General features: G+C 40.2%; 1 protein-coding gene across 1 annotated transcript; it reads left to right on the top strand.

Annotated features, from left to right (window-relative positions):
* The first annotated feature begins 487 nt into the window (after positions 1-487).
* On the top strand, positions 488-18,063 carry LOC123755374 (uncharacterized). Its single transcript, XM_045737941.2, has 9 exons — positions 488-675; positions 7,992-8,141; positions 8,471-8,584; positions 10,437-10,602; positions 10,901-11,106; positions 11,225-11,435; positions 12,315-12,435; positions 13,093-13,260; positions 14,659-18,063. Exons 1-9 carry the CDS (start codon positions 612-614, stop codon positions 14,815-14,817), a joined length of 1,359 nt encoding a protein of 452 aa, XP_045593897.2. The 5' UTR covers positions 488-611; the 3' UTR covers positions 14,818-18,063.
* Positions 18,064-19,344: the final 1,281 nt, after the last annotated feature.

The raw sequence follows: 19,344 nt of genomic DNA, 5'->3' as shown, positions 1-19,344 counted from the left end.
AAACGTGATGTTATTTCCGGGAGCAACAGTCCATATTTTGTACATTCATTTTGTACATTCTATCGGTTTGGATAACAGGTTACCAGCAGTACAATATGTTATGTAATTGTGTTAATAAAACAAAAAGTATGAGGCGTGTTCACTAGTTATGCTCGTAATAAGGTAATATATTTGTTTAGGCTCACTTTAGATATTGTCATAAACATTTCAGGTCTAAAAGACATACCTTGCAACTAATCTGAATATAAGACAAAAAGGCCTGCGGTATTGAAACTTATTCACAAACTGATGCCAGTACTGAAGTTTAAATTATGTTCATGCAAACCAAGAGAAACATAAGCGCAGCATTTGAATTCTAAACAGGTTTCAAAGAGAACATCAATATTCACACTTGCAGAACCACAAAGAGGCAAGACTTAGTAAACGAAAGATAAAATCTGTAATAGTCAGCAGGTAAGTGGTAGCAGGTAAGGGGGTAAGAGTGCTTGCAAGGACAGGATCGTCAGTCGGTGGCTGGCTCTCGTGTGGTGAGCTTCACGTCTCCTCACTCCTCCATAGCTCTCCCTCTCCCTCTCTCTCCAGGTCATCTCGCTTCAGCTCTATTCACTAACATGGCACAGATCTCCAAGCGTCAGAAAACTGTCAACGCTTCTAAGGATGAAGAGTTCTTCCCAGGTGGGAATACTTGTCGTTATTAACTTCGGCGTTATTATTTGTGTTTATTAAGCTCGCTATATGCGAGCTATATATGTTTGGTATGATATTCTTCATTATTCAGTATTATCCGATGGAATGTATGCCACATTAGGAACAAATTCGCCCCCATCGTTTGTATTGTTATTATATGTATTTATTACGTTTAACTGAGCGTTTATTTAGGAATTTATATATTGCTCACAAAACATATATGAGAGCAGAGTGGCGAGTGCGAGCCGTAGCTGAATGGCAGACAACAGGTGGTAAAATATAACCAATCAATGAAGTATGCCGAAGTTCTGATATATGTTGGGCAGAGGTTGAACTGGGCCAGTGCTTCCTAACCTTTTCTGGACTTGCCGCCCTATTATCTATATACTCAAAAGACCTATTACCCCGGGGGCACCTTAACAGCCTTTTAGACCCTTAGCGAAAATGCCCTTGGGGGCCTCTTTCTAGATGATGGGCCCCGCCTAAGGGGATAGAAATAGCCTAAGCTACTCTATCTCTTTGAGATGTATTTCTTTCTTGTCTCAATAAACATAATTGAACTTGGGCCCCGCCCGTCCGCTAAAGTACAGGATATGCCGTCAGATAGTTATGCACAAATTATTTATATTGTAAATATTTCAAACGGGATTAGAATCCCAGACCTTTCAAGTGGGAGGTGGAATGATTATCCACCCTGCTAAGAGATCTCTCATGAACAATATGGCATGGTGACAATCTAGAGTTGTGGGCCCATTGATAGGGGCCACCAATCAATGGTGGCCCCTAGAGTTGTGGGCCAATGGGCCACTAACTTCCACCCCCCCCCCCCATGAGCCTATGCGTTAAGACAGCACTGCCGTTGCATCTCCCCCACTACCACACTATCGTAATTAAAGCATATTGTATACTCAGGATACTCACTACTTGCTAATTTTCGATGATTCAGATATATTAGTACTCAGAATCTATAGGCTCCGCGACCCACCAAAAAATAATTCGACCTCCACCGGGTAGGAACTACAGAGTTAGGCTATAGTCCCAATAATAATAATAATTTTTTAAGAATAATGGGGTAAACACTTAAAATTAAAGAGAAGGAAACTAACATATGTGAAAATGTTCAAGAAATATAACACATGATATACAATATAAAAGTGATACTTGATGACAGTAATTGACTAATACATTATGGAATCAGTTCCAGCAAAGCACAGAAGTTGGTATTAACATAAATAACAGCGAGGAAATACAAGGGTGTGTTTAGAAAAGCTCCTAGATCATAACATAACAGAGTAAATTAGCAAAATTGAAATGTTAAATGGGGGTAAACACATACAAATAAACAGGAAGTAAGATAACATATATATCACTTGAGTAAGCAATTTTACTATAATAGGTATATCAATTAGATGACGATGAAGAAAACCATTGATTTATAGTAAATAAAATATAACTGACGAACGTGTATACTGGGCGGGCCTGGAGGATGGGTACTTTATATATATATATATATATATATATATATATATATATATATATAAAACTGTGCCAGACCACGAAGGAAGAACTGAAACAGGAATTTCCTTAAGTACTTTCGAATTTAATAATACATCTTCAGAGGGATGTATTCATCCTTCTGAAGATGTATTATTAAATACGAAAGTACTTAAGGAAATTCCTGTTTCAATTCTTCATTCATGGTCTGACACTGCCATATTATTCATCACTTGTTAAAAAGCTATCACTATGACTTGGTAGGGGATAGTACCAGGGTCAGGCAATTCATTGCTGGCGTTGTCTGAGAACCATCATCTAGAACAATGGTCAGCCTTAGATATGAAACATTAGACTAAGCTGAAGGCAAGTCCAAAATAGGCACAAGGATTGGTACCTGTTAGGGTGACATTTAGGTTTTGCCACAAAGGTCAGCCTTGTTAGGGATAACTGTCAATGTTGGTTTCGGCACCAGCATTGCTTGCTACCAAATAATATTGTGCGATTTGTTCTTGGCATGCTGAAATTTAACAGTTACAGTGAGAGTTTATCTGCAATGGAGGTGGGTTCGTAAGGCAGATGCAGCCTCCCACCCTTGATAAGATATGGCTGGGAAGGTCACCTTGATAGGAAAGGATAGTAAAGTGTTTGTTCTCACCTACATGCTTTAAACTCTATTTGAGAGAAAAGCAGCGAGTTGCAGAACATACCAGCTTGTCCAAGCTCAGGAGAACATGCATACTTATACTGATCATATTCTTTACATTACTTCAGTACAGTATACTGGGACTGTACTTCAAGCAGTCCCCGTGGCGCAGTGGTAAGACACTCGCCCAGCGCTTTGGCCTGGGTTCGTATCCTGGCCGGGGAGGATTGACTGGGCGCAAATCCTTAACTCTAGCCTCTGTTCACGACGCAGTGAATGGGTACCTGGCTGTTAAACGATTTGGCGGGTCGTATTCCGGGGAAAATTAGGATTAAGGACCTGCCCGAAACGCTATGCATACTAGTGGCTGTACAAGAATGTGAGAACTCTTGTATATATAAATAAATAATCTGCGTGATCTCTCTTGAGTACATGCACGGTTGCACTGATCATATCTGCATGATCTGTAGAGTGCTTTTGTCAAAAGTTAAGCGATGAAAAGTATTTTTCAGAGATTCTATTTTCAGATTTCAGAGATTCTTAGATCAAACTGTCTGGTAATAATTACCACTGTCGTGGCCAGGAAGCCTGCACCTAGGTTTATCGAAGTCCCCCCTTACTGATTTTCCCAAGGATGCAACACAAAAATTTCCTAACTGCCGTGTACCTCTTTCACTGTCAAGTGAACAGGTGAAAGAAAACGTGTCCAACCTTTTCTTTCATGCTCAGGGATTGGGTCCCTCGGTTGTGAGCAGAGGGCGTAGACCACTGTGCTACTGGATACTAATCCCATACGGGTTGCTGAGGATTAAGTACTACCTTTACCTCCTCCTCGAGGTGCTACTTTGGTCACGCCAACGACGCAGGTATACTCCATACGTGCACCCAGGACATTACACACCTGCACACACACACACCCGTCACACTACACAAACACCTGGTGCTGAATAACCTAACCGGTTCCTGCACCTGGCCCTCCCAGGTACATCTATATATATATTATCATATTAGCATTAACCAACCTGTCCTCCTAATATCACGTCGTCTTTTGACGTATACTCTACCTAAAGCCAAAAATTGTCGTACTAGAAAATGGAAGAGGCTCGCGAAATTGACTTTGTCCCGTTTTGTGTTTTGGGTCTTCTGGTAGGTTAGGATAAGGGCACTTTTGTACAACAGTTTCTTGACGTTGGGAAAGCTTAGGATGTTGTTATAGATTCAGCTACTCGGAACAAGTTCCAAGTAGCACGGGCTATGGTGAGCCCGTAAAAGCTTAGGAGCACGGGCTGCATTAACAGCTTGTGTAGTTTCCGTCCTGGGAGGAAGGTTGCCACAAACCTGCTTGAGAGGGAACCAGTTTAATCGCGTCTCGCTGGTGGCGTTTTGTAACTCTCATGTTACTTAATACTTGGCTCGTATGGATTATGAAAAACAAGGTGGTTGGCAACAACGAGGATTGACCAGTTCGCTTGATGTTTTTCAGGTAAAATGTTTGTATTTAAAAGTTTAGATAGCACAGGCGGCCGTTAGTATCCCATCATATTCAAATTCAATTTATTTTTATTCAGGAAAAGTACATACATAGATGATTTACAATCATAATGTTGGATTTATAGATAGAGCTAGTACATACAATACCTAAAGCCACTAATACGCATAGCGTTTCGGGCAATCTTCCGTCATTAACGAAAAACTTTGTACCATAAAACAGAGCACAAGTGTCAAGCGAAGTGCATCAATACGTTCCTCCTCCCATAAATATTCTTGTTATTACCAGCATTTAGTCACTTATATTTACTGTATTTTATAAATTAATATTAAAAATGTAACTGTGGCAAAGGAACGTTCCCTGCATCATATACATATGAGCGGGTAGCAATATTGTCACGATGATTCGTAGATTGTGGGAGACCTTGAGCAGTGGCAGGTGTACGGGGGCAGCCACCACCTCTGGCTTGGCGTCGGTGTACGGGGGTAGTCACCACCTTTGGCTTGGCGTCGGTGTACTGGGGTAGTCACCACCTCTGGCTTGGCGTCGGTGTACGGGGGGTAGTCACCACCTCTGGCTTGGCGTCTGTGTACGGAGGTTGTCACCACCTCTGGCTTGGCGTCTGTGTACGGGGGGTAGTCACCACCTCTGGCTTGGCGTCTGTGTACGGAGGTTGTCACCACCTCTGGCTTGGCGTCTGTGTACGGGGTAGTCACCACCTTTCATTTGTCACCAACAGTAATGATTGCTAAGGTAAAAATGTCAAGGTCAGATATACAGATATTGAGTGAGAACTAATATAGTGCCACACAGCTGCCTGGAGCACCGTGTTTTGCTGGTAAAACACGGTCTATCGTATTCTGATTGGCACCATGTGATCGCCCGAGTTCTGACTGGCGTCACATGATCGACTGTGTTCTGACTGTCGTCACATGATCGACTGTATTCTGACTGGCACAGCACAATCGACCATGTTCCAACAATGCTTCATAAAAATAATAAGCCTTTGTTCACCTATAGCAGTAAACTGGTACCCGGCAATTACTCAACTGTTGTGAGGCTGCATCCTGTTAAGATTCTCAACGCAGCATTACGATAGGCTACTCAACGCAGTATTACGATAGGCTACTCAACGCAGTATTACGATAGGCTACTCGACGCAGTTTTAAGGGGTTAAGAGTAGGATGTATGTGGGTTATCACTGTAAATGAAGGTGTGGCAGAGGCATGGCAGCAATACTCAGTAGTATAATCATTGACCTTGAGTGGTGTTGAGTGGCTGCTGCTGGCCTGCCAGACGTCGGTTACTCAGCGCCAGTACGCCTTCACAACCACCTCTTTCATAACTTTACCACAAATTTAAGGCAATGAAGACTATATATATATAAATAGACTGTTTATGTATATTAATAAAGTCTGCAACTGGCTCATCAATGTTGTAATTTGTTTAGCTAAAGGAGTGGAGCTCAGAATCTGAGCCCGTCATGTACCCTAGTAACCGCTATGTACCACTCACAGAAGGGTATGGGGGTACATGAATGGACTGAAGTAACCCGTTCGTCTCTGGGCTATACAACATTGGACATACAATTTAAATACAGTGAACACACTGAGCACTGAACGTTGCATTTAGCTATACATACATTATCTATAGACAGGATATAACCGTTACACAAAACTGGATTTCAGAGTTCACAAATGTGATTGAACAACTCAACCTTCGGAAAATTAGTAATTTAAAACATTAGTCCAAGATAGTTGAAATAATTATACTTCCCGATGTACTCTGTAACTTACCCACAAGATGGGCATCGGAGTTTTAATGTACTAATTAAACTAAAGATGAATTGCTACAGCTGTGCTACGAACATGTATAAGTGAAACTTCATAGTTATTAAAATGTTTTCAATAATTACACATTAACCTTAATAAAAGAGAGGAATATATATAGCAGTTTAGTTCATTTATTATGTACTCCATACCCATGGTTGGTAATGGAAAACAGAGAGCGATCATAGCTTCAGTCTCTATGCTAATAACATATATATGTGGTACGTGCATGAACCTTAATATTTAAGAGAATGTGGGCGTACTGTGCTCCACACAAGTATAACACGCTATGTGCATACTTATGGAATCTAATGTAACTTTGCCAAATATTTGCTTATTCGATATTGGCCTTGGTGAAGATGACCCAGAACAATGCCGCGACATTGCTGCCGGACGCAAGGTTTTATTTTATGAAGCGCTGTTCACATTTCAGAAAACCCAATCAGTGTCTCGGCATACACTCATTCACCGCTTCATAAGTAACTATATTCAGGGTGGGAGGGGAGGGGACAGACGGCTCTTACTGTACGAGAATGGACGGTAACATGCAAGAGTTGGATGTGTTGCTAAGGTAGTAGATACTTGTATCAGGCCAGTGTCACGTGAACCATACTACCAGTCACCTCACTCTCCCTCATATAATTCATCCACTCTTATCTACCTAATGGATTCTTATCTCAGTTGCCTTGTACGTGTTCGGGAATTTAAGTTTTGTATGGATTTCATTTAGTCCATGATCCAAAATGGCCAATTCTTTAGAATGGACTTCTTTTAGCCCTCAAAATTCACCCTTACTCTTTTGCTCCATAAAGGTCACACTGTCGCTAGGACGTCAGGACTCTAGTGTCATTTTTGAAGGTTATGTGACATGTGTCCACCCGCATGACATTATTTACTGGGATCGAGCTCCCGTTTATAATTAATCCTCCAGTATGACACTTCTCCAATCCCGTGGGGTTTGTCATATTAAAATTTGAATTCATATCTGGAGGAGTCTTCCACTGTTTACCTAAGGGCGCTCTTAGGTAAGTAGAGTCATTGTAAATCATTTATTTATAGCCTGATGCTTATATGTCACTCTTACTCAGCTGATGAATAGGGAAGTGTTGATAATGGAGGCGCCAGACGGTTATCAGCTGACACAGGCGTGACAGCCCCATGCTCCCCTTCCCTCCTAACAACAAGCAATGCCACAACCTTTCCCTTTTTTTTAATATAATTTTAAGATTCACGTACTGTTGTTATTATTAATATTGCAGTCCGTCTTCCTGTTTAGATAGTAACGATGAGGACTATAGTACATATATTGATGTAAACGACAATTAAAAAGTAGAAATCGATACTGATTGATTGATTAAGATTAAGCCACCCCAGGAGGTTGGCACGGGCATGAATAGCCCGTAAATTATAGTCAATACTATTAGCAGTGCCCGTGGGGTAGTGGTAAGACACTCGCCTGGCGTTTCGCGAGCGCTTTGGTGTGGCTTCATATCCTGGCCGGGGAGGATTTACTGGGCGTCAATGTCAACTGTAGCCTCTGTTTACCGAACAGTAAAATAAGTCTGGTTGTTAAACGATTTGGCAGGTCGTATTCCGGGGAATATTAGGATTAAGGACCTGCCCAAAACGCTATGGGTGCTAGTGGCTGTACAAGAATGTAAGAACTCTTGTATCTATAAATAAATACTAATGTATTTGGATAAACCGAAAAAGGCTTCGTATTTATGTTGCAAAGAAAACTTTAACTAACCTTCCTAGCCGTAATACACGCTATCTCAGGGCTAATATGCCCGACACGCTATGCGTACGCTATGCATTCGTGAATCTAATATTACTTCTCTCACAGGATTCGGGAAGGTGGAGTATAAACCTGAAGCTAGCGCCAACGAGACCTTGGTGTTCCGCCATTATGACGCCAGGCAGGAGGTCCTGGGCAAAACCATGGAGGACTGGCTGCGCTTTTCTGTCTGTTACTGGCATTCCTTTCGTGGAGTAGGTAAATATTAGAAGCTAATGATAACAATTTATTGCATTTATAAAATATACATAGGAACATGTTTTACCGGTTATATAAAAGCTTTATTTACACATACACCGTTTCAGACGTCATTAAACATAATGTAGTTAATTTATTAGTACATTTAAAGGGGTAACAGTTCTATATGGCTTCAGCGTCGGCCAGCGCCAGTAAAATTAATGTCAGACAGTTATACAATTTTAACATATATACCTGGTTGACGGGGTTCTGGGAGTTCTTCTTGTTTCATTCTCTGCATAACTTGGAAATTAATCAACAATTATAATTAGCAGCTGTTGATGTTTTAGGTATGGACCCGTTTGGCAGTGCAACCATCAAACGCCCTTGGGAGGACGGCACCGACTCCCTCGAGAACGCTAAACGTCGACTTCGTGCTTCTTTTGAATTCTTCTCCAAGTTGGGTAAGCTGTTATATTTTACAGTGTGGCTGCTTCCAAAGTTGAAAAGGGCAAAATCTAACTTACAGCAAAAGGAAAGCAGTCTTTTAAAGGGGTAAAACATTTGTTAACAATTAAGAAGGAACCACATACAATAATAATTTATCACTTTCCTCCTCCCGGCAAACGACAAAAAAACTAGGGCACAGTGCTCTCCGCGTTTCGGGAGATCGAGCGGCAACACTGAAAAGTGTATACTTTTTTCACTGTCCTGACCTTAATTTTCGATGTACATATTTCATTTTTGTACCAATGTGTTCGCAATATAATGTTCTAGAAGAACATATATATAAAATGTCACCAAAGCATGAGTTAAACCACCACCAAATAAAGAACTACGTCGATCACTAGCTGTGAGCTCCAAACAGCGACGATATGTTTCTATTCTTTTCAGGGTTGTCAACTCCACACTTGTCCTACAGCGTTAAATTTGGTATCTCTGAGATCGCAATAAAATTCTCTACACGGACATATGCATATATATATGTAGAATCATGATAGCGGCCCACCCGCAAGAGTGTGGGAAGTGGGCGAAGTGTTATCCGTTTCTGTACATCTGCGAAACCAGTATTGAAAAGTGAATATTTTTTTCACTGTCCTGACCTTAATTTTCTATGTTCCTTCCTTAATTTTTCTATTTCCTATGGCCTTCCTCCATCAGTATGGACTTACAAAGCATTTCAAACTCAACATTGAGCCCAACCACACTACCCTGGCCGGTCTATGGTTTTTTTTTTTTTTTTTTTTTTTTTTTTGAGATATATACAAGAGTTGTTACATTCTTGTACAGCCACTAGTACGCGTAGCGTTTCGGGCAAGTCCTTAATCCTATGGTCCCTGGAATACGATCCCCGCCGCGAAGAATCGTTTTTTCATCCAAGTACACATTTTACTGTTGCGTTAAACAGAGGCTACAGTTAAGGAATTGCGCCCAGTAAATCCTCCCCGGCCAGGATACGAACCCATGACATAGCGCTCGCGGAACGCCAGGCGAGTGTCTTACCACTACACCACGGAGACTGCTGACTGCTGCTGACTACACCATGTTCGTATTTCATTTTTGTACCAATGTGTTTGCAATAGAATGTTCTAGAAGAACATATGTATAAAATGTCACACAAGGATGCATTAGACCGGCACCAAATAAAGAAACTTCGTTGATTACACTTGACGTGTCAACAATACAATAGTTTTACCACGAAGATACAAGATAATTCCGTTCTCCCAAATACGCCATGTGGCTATTAGAAAAAACGTAAATTTCATGGCAAACATCTTCATACTATCCCAAAGTCGATCAGATAGGAATTGAATATTATAGAACTATTTGTTCGTCAGACATAAAAATATATCGCGCGCTCACATTCAAGAGAAAAATAGTTGTCCCATTTTTGTGTCTACTTGGGAGGAAAGTGATAATTATTAAGGACATTCAGAATCAATATACAGTATTGTCAACCAATGTCTGTTTTTTTCTTTAAAGAGCGCTGTTTGTCGACATAATTGTATTTGTGCTGCTTTTTCATCTATGTTTTCATTTCTTGTTTTCATTCTACTCATTATGTTCAATTAGTATTAAGCTTGTCATTTAAGTTTATCATGCCCGAAACGCTTTGCGTAATAGTGGCTTTAGGCATTGTATGTACTAGCTATACCTATAAGTCAAACAATCCTTGTAAATATTGATTGTGTGTATGTACCTTACCTAAATAAAATTGTATTGTATTGTATTGTATTTACCGTTATTTGTCTAGAAAATTAACATTAATTATTGATATGAGAAATTCTAATACATGAATGTGATTTACTCACGTAGGCAACAAATATTGGACTTTCCACGACCGGGACGTGGCCCCCGAGGGTGAAACACTGGCAGAGACTAATGCCAACCTGGATGAAATAGTTGATCTAGCCGCTGAACTGCAAAAAAAGACTGGCGTCAAGCTCCTCTGGGTCACGTGTAACCTATTTTCTCACCCAAGGTACTTTGTCCAATCATTTCTTTTGGGTTATAAATTAATATTGTTTCTATATTTAGTTTATATGCGGTATTCAATGCCTTATACACTATAAAGTGTTCATGTACTATGGTGTAATACATTGTTCAGTATTTATGGCACATCTGGAGAGAGTTCTGGGAGTTCTACTCCCCGAGGCCAGGCTCGACTTGTGATAACTTGGTCCAACAGGTCGTTGCTTGGAGCGGCCCCGCAGTCAATGAACTAATAAATGAAAGTCTTAGAGTAAATGCACATTAAACTGTGGTTAACGTGGACCAAGGTACATGCACGGAGCCGCGACCAGCTGTGACGCCCACGTGGCGACCTACGCCGCTGCCCAGGTGAAGAAAGGACTGGAGGTTGCCAAGAGACTTGGAGCAGAAAACTTTGTGTTCTGGGGAGGCCGGGAGGGCTACCACTCGCTCCTCAACACTGATGTTAAGGCTGAGCTCGACCACCTCGCCTCCTTCTACAAGATGGTTATCGGTGAGGATACAACTCTGCTTCTGTGGGTACTTAAATTCGTGTTTCTAAAGCAGAACCATTTAAGGAATGTAATATATTTTTGTAATAACTCTCAACCACATTGTCTTTTATTTCTCAGCTTACAAGGATAAGATTGGGTTCAAAGGTCAACTGCTGATTGAACCAAAGCCCAAGGAGCCATCACGTCACCAGTACGACTATGATGCCCAGACAGTCATGGCCTTCCTCCATCAGTATGGACTTGCAAAGCATTTCAAACTCAACATTGAGCCCAACCACACTACCCTGGCCGGTCACCCTTATGAACACGATATTATCTTCGCGTCAGCGTAAGTTTCTTAAGCAGCTTTCCTACTAGACCATGCTCGGCTCGTGTGTGTGTGTGTACTGGCGTGCTTGCGGGGGTTGAGCTCTGGCTCTTTAGTCCCGCCTCTCAACTATCATTCAACTGGTGTACAAATTCCCGAGCCTATCAAATCTACTGTGTGTGTTATTCTTGATTGATTGATAAAGATTAAGCCACCCAAAAGGTGGCACGGGCATGAATAGCCCGTAAGTGGTGGTCCTATTGAGCCATTACCAGTATCAAGAGCTGATACTGGAGATCTGTGGAGGTGCGACTGCACGCTACGTGACGGGAGATGTCTCCCGTGTATTATTCTTGAAGAAGATAGAAGATAAAGATTAATTAAGCCACCCAAAAGGTGGCACGGGCATGAATAGCTCGTAAGTGGTGGCTATTATTCTTGTACATTCACTTATTATGTAGTTCAGACACGTATTGTTTTCACGTTTCACACGTTGATGTGCTAAATGTGATTATGTAAATTATGGTTAAGATTAAGAATATTGTATTGTAAAGTAATTTATTGTAAAAACTAATTCATATACTAATTTTAACTTCAGATACTATTCTTTAGTTTTGTTAGTTAATTCAATTATGCGTTTTTTACCCATCCTGTGAGTGGTAGTGGACCCCATTCCCATCCTGTGAGTAGTAGTGGACCCCATACCCATCTTGTGTATGTGGTAGAGGACCCCATACCCATCCTGTGGGTGATAAGGGTAAAGGATAAAGAGTCATATAATGTCTTAGGTACTGAACTCCAATATTAATTTAGCTAATCAGGTTAAAGCATTGCTAAGTTGTAAAGAGTTTGGTAACATGTACCTTAATAGTCCTTTAATGATGAATTTATCGTGGTCAGATATGGCATGCTTGGCAGTATTGATGCCAACACTGGCTCCCCAGACTTGGGATGGGACACCGATCAGTTCCCTATGGATATTCGTAGCTGCACTATGGTCATGAAGACTGTGGTTGAACAGGTGCGTTATATACTTTAGTGTACCCTTCATATTATTCATCTTTTAAGGGGCAAACTTTTAAAGATGCAGATATTAATTCATCAGTAAGGTTATAACAATCTCGTATATTACTGTAGTACATTATATAGTATTCTGACCGTTCGCAATATAAAAATGACCTTGATTATGAAAATTATTGAAGTAAATATTGTAAACAAGGTATTATATTTTTGTTATTACGTAAAATACAATAGTGTCAACTAGTATCATAGTTCAGAATGTAAAACTAATTCTTAATATAATGCAGTGACCCATTAGTAATAAATGTTGACCAAACTTCACACTAGAAATTGAAGAGACGACGACGTTTCGATCCGTCTTGGATCATTATCAATCGACTTGATTGATAGTGTTTCGGTCCAGAACGGACCGAAACATCGTCGTCTCTTCAATTTCTAGTGTGTAGTTTGGTCAACATTAGTGTCACTTTTCATCTGTTCAGTAATAAATATGAATTGTGAGATTCATATAGACTTTTTTCTATTACATGTGGGATTTATACTTCTTCCCACTTCTATATGAGTGGGATTGGGTGGTTATAAATGGGAGCTGCCTCGTATGGGCCAATAGGCCTTCTGCAGTTACCTTTGTTCTTATGTTTTTATGTTCTTATTATAGGGAGGCGTGGCCCCAGGCGGCCTCAACTTCGACGCCAAGGTGCGCCGGGAGTCCACGGAGCTCCGAGACCTGTTCGTCGCCCACGCTGCCGCCATGGACACTTTTGCCCGCGGTCTGAAAAATGCCGCCAAGATCATATCTGAAGGGATTTTAAGGAAGTCTCTAAATGTAAGGCTCTGCAAACCCTTAGTTTTATTCAGCTGATTAATCGGGTTCGTTGCATTAATCGGGTTTGTTGCATTAATGTATTATGTCAAGGTATAACGATTTATCTTCATACAAAAATAGAATGAATAGACGCGAACACATAAAATGTTGTAAAAGGATAACATAAAAGAGACGGAAAATTTTTTATAGGTCAGCATAAGGTGATATTTAACCAATAACGCGGTAAATGGTTGGAATAAACTTCAGGACGTTGTATGACCTGAAACTTTGACAAATATTTATGATAACATACACAAGGAAGTGAGAACTACTTGTAACTACAAGTGGGTAATATCACACGAACCAGCCCGTCCTCTTGAGTTGCCACAACGGAGAAAAAACGTTGTATTAAAATGCAAGAAGTCAAGAGACTGACGTAACCTAACCGACCCACTCATAGAAAACGTAACATGTTCAAAGATTTCAGTAAGGAGTTGTCTGGTACTGAATTTGTTATTGTTCTAGTTGCTGATTTTTGTTGAGTAATTAGTGGTCGTAGGTAATTAAGGGTGGTTGATCCCGCGACAGATACCATAGGCGAGATATGGATAAATGAGTGAATAATACAGAGTTACTAGGACATGGCGAAGAACATAGTATCGTAACATGTGTTTAGTTATATATTGTATATGATAATATTTAATGACAACAAACATTTAGTTTGTTGTCAACGTGAACACTAAAGAAGTTCCCATATACTCTGCTCATAATTTGGGTATTATTAATTCTTATATTAATTTGATTCCTGAACTTATTACCAAACAATATATAAAACGTGTTATCATTGTTCAGGGTAAATGTGTTAGTAGGCAACCACAAATGAACTTGATTTCATTCAGTATTGACCGTGTCGTTCAGAATAAGTGGGTTAGAATGGGAGAAAATGAAGATTGTTTCATCAGCAACACGGAACAACTGCCAGAGTGTATGGAGCTATGGCTACAAATCATTGCACTCACAGATAATAACAATGGCAAGGGTAGCACTAGAATGACGAAAGGAACAAATACACGGGGTACCCTACACGCTAGAGGCAGGGCCCTAGAGCTAGATCTCATACATTGTTGGCGGAGATAGAAAAGCAGACATACGTACACGATTAGTTACTTATAACAAAGTTAAACCAAAGCTGAGGACGATTATACTACATTTCCACTTCTACATTTATTTGTCATTTATTTTATTTTGTTGTTATTGTCGTCACCTTTCCTTTAAATTTGCAAATAATGAATAAAAATGTATACATGGAAACGTGTATACGGTGTTCATATGTATTACTTAAGTATCACATCGTCCCCAAATTAAATGTTGTTGCGGAAATATTATATTCTCCTTATATAAGGTTTTGTGTGTTCTCAGGCTCGCTATTTGTCATGGAACTCTGGAACTGGCGCCAAGATTGCATCAGCTGAAGCCACGCTGGAGGAGTGTGAGAAGTATATCTTTGAAAACGGGAACCCAAAGCCAGGCTCGGGTCGCCAAGAACATTTTGAGGCGATGTTGAATCATTACATCTAGTGTTGAAAAGCTTATACACTCAACAACACCATCATAGAGGGAAGTAAAGGCAGACATATTTACCACATGTCTGAAATGGGATAATAACTATAGTGAATTTTTCAGAGGAGGACTGGAACTGAGCCTGTGTGAGTGTCTGTGTTTACAACATTTGAGATAAACAACTATTTGTACTATACTGCCCTGCACAATATTAGTATGCGCTACTGTGCAATCATTGATGGAGAGATATGTGGAGCTTGCGCTCTTTATTAGAAAGAAACCCTTAGAAAGGCAATAAATTTAAAGAATATACAGAAGTAACTGAGAATGTTGTGTAGAGAGCCTAAGACACTATCTCCACAACCGGGCTATCCATAAGTACAGGCGCATTGCCTTACCAGCAAGTGCCAGGTTTTCACGAATAAACCCAAATTAGTAATACCTACAACGGCTTAATTCTTCCAATACGAGAGGCCTAGTTTATTTCTTAACCGACCGCATACAGGCATCTCCTAAGAGGGCTTTCATATACCGGACCATCACATGTACCCCAAGAATGGAACTCCAGCCTCTCTGTTCATCGTTTTGAGCTTGGCATTGCCACTGAAGCGTCAATACCTCTAACTATCCTACATCAGTGTGGAACATCACTAATATGTTACCTAGGGCTAGGTGATGTGTCCGGCCAGCCTAATACAAGAGGTAAACCAAAGAGGAAACATCTTCTCATGCTGATTGTGGTGTTAATTTATGTAGTTTATAATGAATTCCATGGCCATCTTAGCGGCAGTTAGTTTAGTTCTTATTGCACCCAAACCCATGCTGTGAGGGATGGTGGGAAATGTTACACAGGTACATAATAGCCTCACGAACTGAACTACAAAATTCAATTAGCTAAGCAAATTACAGTCTTGATTAGCTAGTTACACGGCTTAACATATGTATCAACAGTTCTTATATCATATACAGTAATAGGTTGAGGAATTCAACACTGAAATTCGTTTAGCTAAGTAAGTGGCAGCCTTGATAAGCCAGTTACATGGCTTGTTGCAGTATACGTCAACAGTCAGTTCACATTCATTATTAAACTAACATAACCGTGATCTCCAGAAATCCTAACACAACGAGTGAAAGTTGATTTTTTCCCTCTAACTTTGAATTCCACCTCTCTATCTTTGCTCTCTCCCTCCATTTAATTATTTCTACTTCCCTCTACCTATTATTTCTACCGCCTTTCCTCACTACATCCCTTCCTCCCGCCCTCTTTTCCTCTACCTCTCTCAACCTGGCCTTCGGCTCTACATTTCAAGATTACACACCTGGCACTAGATAGACTAACCAACTCCGGTATTTGGCTTAAGGTCTAGATCCCACCAATCATCATATGTATCTTCTTGCAGACCCTTCTTCCATTAATATCCTCTCACCTTCACTACACCAGTCTGCACACACTACACCAGCCTGTACTCATGATATCCCCGTTAGTTATAACACCTCTGTTATAGCATTTTTTTTATCGCATGGTGAGGCATGCCTCCATGCAGGAAGATCTTAACCTAACGGTAGAGGATCGGTCTCGCTTCGTGCAGGTCAGCGTTCTATTCCCGACCGCCCAAGCGGTTGGGCACCATTCCTTTATCCCGACCCATCTCAAATCCTTATCCTGACACCTTTCCCAGTGCTATATAGTCGTAATGGCTTGGCGCTTTTCTCCTTCCCTCGATGCTTGTTTGACGCACTCAACTGTGCACTCGTTCAACGAGCCAGAGTGTATTGACATTATGCTAATTTTCATCGCAGTATCATTACCCTCATCAAAATTGTAGAAAAATTAATATTCATGCATTTGTACCATATGCTATGGCTCCTTTTAGCACGTTTATATATGCAGACGATGAGTCACAGTAACGTGGCTGAAGATATGATGACCAGGACCCGGATTCACAAAGCAGTTACGCAAGTACTTACGAACGTGTACATCTTTCCTGAATCTGACGGCTTTGGTTACATTTATTAAACAATTTTCAAGCATGAAAACTTGCCAATCAACTGTTGTTACTGTTATAAACAGCCTCCTAGTGCCTCGGAGCTCATTAACTGTTTAATAATTGTAAACAAAGCCACCAAAGATTGATAAAAGATGTACAGGTTCGTAAGTGCTTGCGTAACTGCTTCGTGAATCTGGGTCCAGACCAAACGTCAGAAAATGAAGAAATAATGACTCGGTACGTTCTGAGAGTTGAAGAAAATGGGATGCAAGGTGAGGAGCAAGTAAGAGAAAGATAAAGGTAAGAGTAAGATGAAACGTTAGAATAGGATAAAAGATAAGAATAGGTATGAATAAGATGAAACGTTAGAATAGGATAAAAGATAAGAATAGGTATGAATAAGATGAAAGGAAATAATACGATGAGAGGTAAGAATAAGATGAGGGGTAAGAATAAGATGAATGAAAGAATAAGATTTGAAAGGACAGAGTAAGAAGATAATCAAAAAGGAAGGTAAGAATAAGATGAAAGGTAAGAATAAGAAGAGATAAAAAAAGATGAAAGTTAAAAAGCAGAAAAATTAAGAATAAGGGAATCAGGTAAAGGAAAGGTAAGAATAAGAGAATCGGCTAAGTAAAGGAAAGGTAAGAAATAAAGAAAAAAGGAAGAATAGGAAAAGGTATAAATAAGAAAAACAAATAGAGAAACAAGAAGGAAAAATAAAGAAGAGAAAGAACCCCAGCAACGTAAGAGACATAAAGGAAAAAGAGGCTAAAGTGGACGAAGCTTAAGTCAGATCACATTTGTTAAGAAAGTTGGAGCATCTAAGTATATACTGTGAAAGGGAAGAGTCAACAGCAACAAAGCCAGGACTAAAATTCATGTTGAGCATCGAATCCGATTCAACAAGACGGCGTCTGTGAAGAGTTGAGGCAGGAAAGATTATTTTAGATCAATCTATAGGATGATTTCTATATCATGACAGAAGAAAGCATTGTTTGTGTCTGCTGACTTAACACTTCTTTTGTGTTCCTTAAGTCTGTCATTCAGTATGCTGCCAGTTTCACTAAAGTATTAGAGAGGATAAGAACAGGAAATAGAGTACACACCAATAGCACTTTAATTCTTGCCTTATTTATTTGCCTCTTCTACTCTTTCCATTACCCGACTTGATAATGGTCCACAATGGACCGAAATGTTGTCGTTTTTTCATTTTCTGATGTATGGTTTGGTCGTCATGTTTATGTATGTTGTCATAATAAAATGAGGTTGTATATTTGTAAAAGTTTTTCTTAGCCTTAGTATTACTAAGATGGCAGTATTATTGAAAAAAATGCCAGGAAGGAATACGAATATTTCTTAGCGTGCTGCTCAGATATTTCAAGCTCAACAAGCCACAATGTAGGAAAGAAAACAGGAGATGTTTTTCACCTATAGAGTTATAAACTCACAAAACCGCATACCCGCTGAAACCATAAAGGCCAAAATGCTGCTGAAATTTAAAATCCAGCTCGAAAAAATTGTCAGGATAAATGGGGGTGGCCTTTGACAATCCGACGGCTTTCTGTCCTCAGCTGGATAGTGTGGCCCTCATGTAAATTCAGGGAATTTAGTATAAAGAGTAAATTTACACTTAATTTAGTGTAAAGGGTTACAAAGGCACATAATGGCTCAGGGACTGAACCCCACAATTCATGTAGCTAAGCAAGTTGCAATCTTGATGAGCTAGTTACAAAATTCAGTATAAGTCGTCACATCAACAATGGGTTCGAGATCGACCACAAGTACAGTTTGTAAATTAACCAACTGACATGTGGAGAGCTAGTGTCACAATTGATGTTTGTCCTGCACACCGCTGATTTTATTGGATGATCCATCATCTATGGATCATCCAATAAAATCAGCAGACTTCTAGATGTTACTACTGCTCGGCTTAGACTCGGTTACAAGTATCTCTGGGAATTCTCATTATCTGCTGATGTAGACCTGACCAAATGTAAACTGTGTCAACAAAATTATTCGCACACCCTCCGTCACTATGTGATGGAGTGCGAAAAGATACGTGAATTTAGAGACAATTCTATAACCAATGTTCCAGCGATGTGTCAATATTTCATTCAAAATGATCTGCTACCAGAAATTTTAGCCAAATATCCCCAGTTTGCTAACTGTAGGTAGTAACTAAGTGATTGTAACCTATCCACCGCTGCCCACTGGATGGGGGGCGGTGTGCAGGACAAACATATAAATTTTGACACTAGCTCTCCACATATGTCAGTTGCTTAATTTAGAACCTGTACTTGAGGTCGATCTCGAACCCATTGTTGATGTGATGACTTATATTGAATTTTGTAACTAGCTCATCAAGATTGTAACTTGCTTAGCTAAATGAATTGTGGGGTTCAGTCCCTGAGCCCATTATGTGCCTCTGTAACCCTTTCCACTACCGCCCACAAGATGGGTATGGGGTGCATAATAAATGAACTAAACTAACTAACTCCTGCACACCGCCCGCCATCCAGTGGGCAGCGGTGGATAGGTTACAATCACTTAATTA

Source organism: Procambarus clarkii, chromosome 55, assembly GCF_040958095.1.
Source record: "Procambarus clarkii isolate CNS0578487 chromosome 55, FALCON_Pclarkii_2.0, whole genome shotgun sequence".
NCBI lineage: Eukaryota > Metazoa > Arthropoda > Malacostraca > Decapoda > Cambaridae > Procambarus > Procambarus clarkii.
Note: the sequence above shows the minus strand (reverse complement) of the source record. Positions and strands in the feature narration are given on the sequence as shown.